The sequence below is a fragment of the Capsicum annuum genome, chromosome 11 (assembly GCF_002878395.1).
Source record: "Capsicum annuum cultivar UCD-10X-F1 chromosome 11, UCD10Xv1.1, whole genome shotgun sequence".
Lineage (NCBI taxonomy): Eukaryota > Viridiplantae > Streptophyta > Magnoliopsida > Solanales > Solanaceae > Capsicum > Capsicum annuum.
In genome coordinates this window covers 17073435-17077520 of record NC_061121.1, presented here as the reverse complement: position 1 = coordinate 17077520, position 4086 = coordinate 17073435, and the positions used below count along the sequence as shown (strand labels likewise).

The 4086-nt window shown below is 31.2% G+C and overlaps 1 protein-coding gene across 1 annotated transcript; it reads left to right on the top strand.

The window, feature by feature from the left end:
* The first annotated feature begins 980 nt into the window (after positions 1–980).
* LOC107847124 (cytosolic sulfotransferase 5) lies at positions 981–2993 on the top strand. Its single transcript, XM_016691360.2, has 2 exons — positions 981–1283; positions 1963–2993. Exons 1-2 carry the CDS (start codon positions 1115–1117, stop codon positions 2706–2708), a joined length of 915 nt encoding a protein of 304 aa, XP_016546846.1. The 5' UTR covers positions 981–1114; the 3' UTR covers positions 2709–2993.
* The last annotated feature ends 1093 nt before the right edge of the window (positions 2994–4086 follow it).

Sequence of the window (4086 nt, the reverse complement as noted above, 5' to 3'; positions counted from 1 at the left end):
CTTGAACTTTTCGAGTATAATTTAGGGTGATGACTTTTCATTTATGTCAATTCTTCTCAAGACTCTCAAGATAAATAGTAAAGGAAGACAAGATAAGTCTTTCGTGAGTTTCACTCACAGTAGTCAGTCAGTGCGAGAAAATGGAGAATGCTTTTTTATAGCTGAAACTTTTTAGCTCAATCTTTTTTTCTTTTTATAAAAAAAAGTAATTTTTTTTGGTCAGAACACTAACATAGATTTGTCCAACAACTATGTGTGAAGGCAAATCTGAAAGGTCTACACAAAGAGGATGTTGAAATGAATGTGAAATCATCAATAATATTTAAAAAATAATATAAAAATATACGTAAATTTAATGATACATCTTAAATCAATTTAAAAAAATGGATGATTCAATAGACATGAGAGAGATGAGAAACTTACAGGAGGAGGATTTCACACAAGCATATTTTCAACATTAAACATCATCAAGCACATTTGGATCTATTTGTAACTAGTCTTAATTAACATCTTTATCTTGGTCTCCATTCATATAGAAATTTAATTAGTTAAACATCATTACATAACTTCATTTCAAAGATCAAATCAAGATAATCCATACAATTAATGTACTTTTTGAAAGCTTTTTAGAAGTTTCAAAAAGTTTTTTTTTTCAAGAACTTCATTGATATAGACAAAGAGTATGCAAAATTGATCATTTCATTTATGATTATTTAAACACCGTATAAAATGGAACTGCTCACGTAATATGGGACGGAGGAAATATTGTTTATCCATGCAAAGATTAATAGGGAACATAGATCTGTTAGTGTTGCGTTGATGCAGCAACTCTTTATGTGAAATTAATACATCTCTTAATACATAGTATGTATTTAGCTGGCATTGGAAAATCCTATTAGAAAAATCCTATTGTTCTAATAAATAATTCTTTTTTTAATATATATAACGTATATCCTTTATCCAATTAAATTAATTGAACTTGTTGGATGTATCATTTGGCCAATTTGAACCAACCACTACTTCCATTCTTATTAACTTTATTTCTCTCCCAATTTCCATAGCCCTCAATTGTTATTAATTCCATTCCAAAAAATCACTAGTCATCAATAATTCAATGGAAGTGGATGAAGAACTGCCAAGAGTTCTTTCTTGGAATAAAGATGAACTTTATCAGTGGGAAGGTTTTTGGGCAACTCCATCCATTATAAAAGCAGCCATGATCTTCAAGGAAACCTTCAAATCAAATCCTAATGATGTTCTATTGGCTTCTTCAATGAAAACAGGTTTTAATTAATTTTAATTAATAAATTGATCTTTTTTTTTTTTTAAAAATTAAACTGTCTCCATTGATCATTAGTGATGGTTTTGTTATTCTATTTCTAAAGGATGAGAGATTCCACTTATCCATGTTGATTATCTCCCTAACTTGTTGGAATTAATCAACTGATTATTCGAGTTTAATTATGTTCACTCAAATATTTTTTAAAACATGACAAATTGATATTCTTGCGCACGTATGTTAATTAATATATTAATTTATCAAGTGATTTATGTTCTTGTGGAAAAGATTTACTATTTGATATTTAAGGTGCGTTTGGTATGACAAAAAAAATATTTTCATATAATTTTATGATGTTTGGTAAGAAAGAAGAAGATATTATCCTCACAATTAAAGCTTTTATATATATATATATATGGGTTGGGGTGTTGAAGGGTAAGGGTGGGGCCCATGTGAGTGGAGCGGTGGAAATGGGGCATGGGAGGAAGTGTTGAAGGTGGAAGCGGGGGGGGGGGGGGGATTAACATATGTGTGGTTAAAAATATTGTACCTAACGCACACACTGTAGTTCTGAAAGCTTAAGAATATGTGTGGTTCATCTCTATGTGACTCAGCCTCTAATTCTAGTCTTATCAACCTTTACCTATATATTTTCATTCTAACATCTGATGTTTGTCTTACAGGTTCAACATGGCTCAAGTCCATATGTGTATGCATCATGCAAGGTGGAAATAAAGATGAAGAAGACCTCTTATTTAAGGATAATCCTCATTTTTATGTTCCAACTATAGAGGGCATGGATTATTATACAAAACCTCTAGCTCATGATTTATACACAATGTCCTCTCCAAGACTATTTCACACTCATTTACCTTATAGGATTTTGCCAAATTCAATTAAAAATTCAGCTAATTGCAAGATTGTATACATAACACGAAATCCTAAAGATACCATAATTTCCATGTGGCATTTCTTCAACTATAATCATAAGTATTTAGAAAATTTCTTCCCCTTAGAAGAAGCTGTGGATTCCTATTGCAATGGCGGCATTCATCTCTATGGACCGTTCTTTGAACATGTTCTTGAATACTGGGAAGAAAGTAAAAAGTGGCCTCAAAAAATACTATTTTTGAAGTATGAAGATTTGAAAATGGACCCTAAGAAGGAGGTGGCAAAAATAGCCTTCTTTCTTGGAAAACCTTTTGGTAATGAAGAGGATTTGGAGAAAGTTTTGAAGAAGTGTAGTTTGGAGAGGCTTAAGAACTTGGAGGTTAATAAGAGTGGATCACTCTTCTCTAATGTCCACAACAATTCATTTTTCAGAAAAGGAGTGGTTGGAGATTGGAAGAATCACTTAACACCTGAAATGGAAAAACAAATTGATAAAGTTACTAGTTTGAAGCTCCAAGGAAGTGGCCTTGAACTTTGATTCTTCGAGTAATTAATACTTCAATAAGCTTGTTCTACTACTTCATCGGAATATGTAATAAGCTAGGGTTGTTGAAAATTCAACACAATAAATTAGAAGGGCATTGCTGAATGTGCAGCTCATCTCTTTTGGTGTCTTTAATGCCTATTAATCCCATTTACGTTGGTAGCACATAATGCCTTAAACTCAAATAGAGTTAATGGCAAGATACGTGCATGGACATATTTTGTCATATAATGCACTTAGAGCATTTAACTCTTGGTTGTGATGGTTGAATTTGGCCATCATTTTTCTTAAAATTCATGTAACTTTTTAGAGAAGATTTGGGTAAATGGACACTTTGAAAATTTATTTTGGAAAATAGACATCAATTTCTTTTTGAATTAATTTTCTAGGGTTTGGGGATAGAAATAGAAAAGGCAAGAAAATAGAAAAGGTATGGGGTATGAGTTTAAGTGTAAAAAAATAAAAAGTTATTGGCACCCCTTAAGTTTTTTTTCTCAAATACTTTTCACACCCCACTTTTCTATAAAATATCAAAAATATTTCTCTCTCTTCACTCTCACCATCGGCTCTCCCGCTGCCATCCCCAACCTCCATTTTTGATTTGTACCTTCTCTAAAGTTTTAAGAACTTCCATCTTCAACTTCGGGTAATTTCTATTTATCTTCCGAGTAATTTGTGCTCCATATTGATGGGTTTTTTTTTTTCCTGTTTTGGTTTGTGTCGATTTAGTTACTTTGGGAGGAACAAATTTGATTTTTTTTTTTGAAAAATGGGAGTTGATTTTACTGAAAATCTTTATTCTGTAGTTGATATTTGTCTGATTATTGATGGATATCGATTATCCTTACCGATTGTATGGTGATATTTTTTCGCGAATTTCATCGGATAATGTGCCAAGAAATTTAATTTTTCTTCAAATTATTCTTTAATGTAATGGTGTTGTAGATGCATGTTGTTGTTGGAAATTCCCTAATTTGAATCATACGTTGTTTTTGTTCTGTTAATAATCGTTCGGTTGATTAGGTATTTATTTGATTTGGATGAATTTTTTTTTTTAAAATGGAGCTTAATTTTACTGAAAATCTGTGTTTTTAAGTTGATATTTGATTGATTGTTGATGAATTATGATTTCCCGTGATGATTGTATTGCATTTTTTTTTGAATTTTCTCGATAAGTGTGCTAGAAATCTGAATTTCCTTCAATATAATGGTGTTTTAGATGCATATTCTTGTGGGTGATGGTTTGATCATACATTATTGTTGTTCTGTTAATAGATCATTCAGTTGATTAAGGCATTTATTTGATTTCTGGATTTGATCTTCAATTGTTCTTGATTGTAATGGTGTTTTAGATCGACAGAGTTTTCTTCTT

What these genes read in the sequence shown, in the direction of transcription:
- LOC107847124 (XM_016691360.2), top strand. Translation starts at nt 1,115, where the DNA reads ATGGAAGTGGATGAAGAACTGCCAAGAGTTCTTTCTTGGAATAAAGAT. An exon ending in GGCTTCTTCAATGAAAACAG is followed by an intron (nt 1,284 to 1,962) that starts GTTTTAATTAAT and finishes TTTGTCTTACAG; the next exon opens with GTTCAACATGGCTCAAGTCC.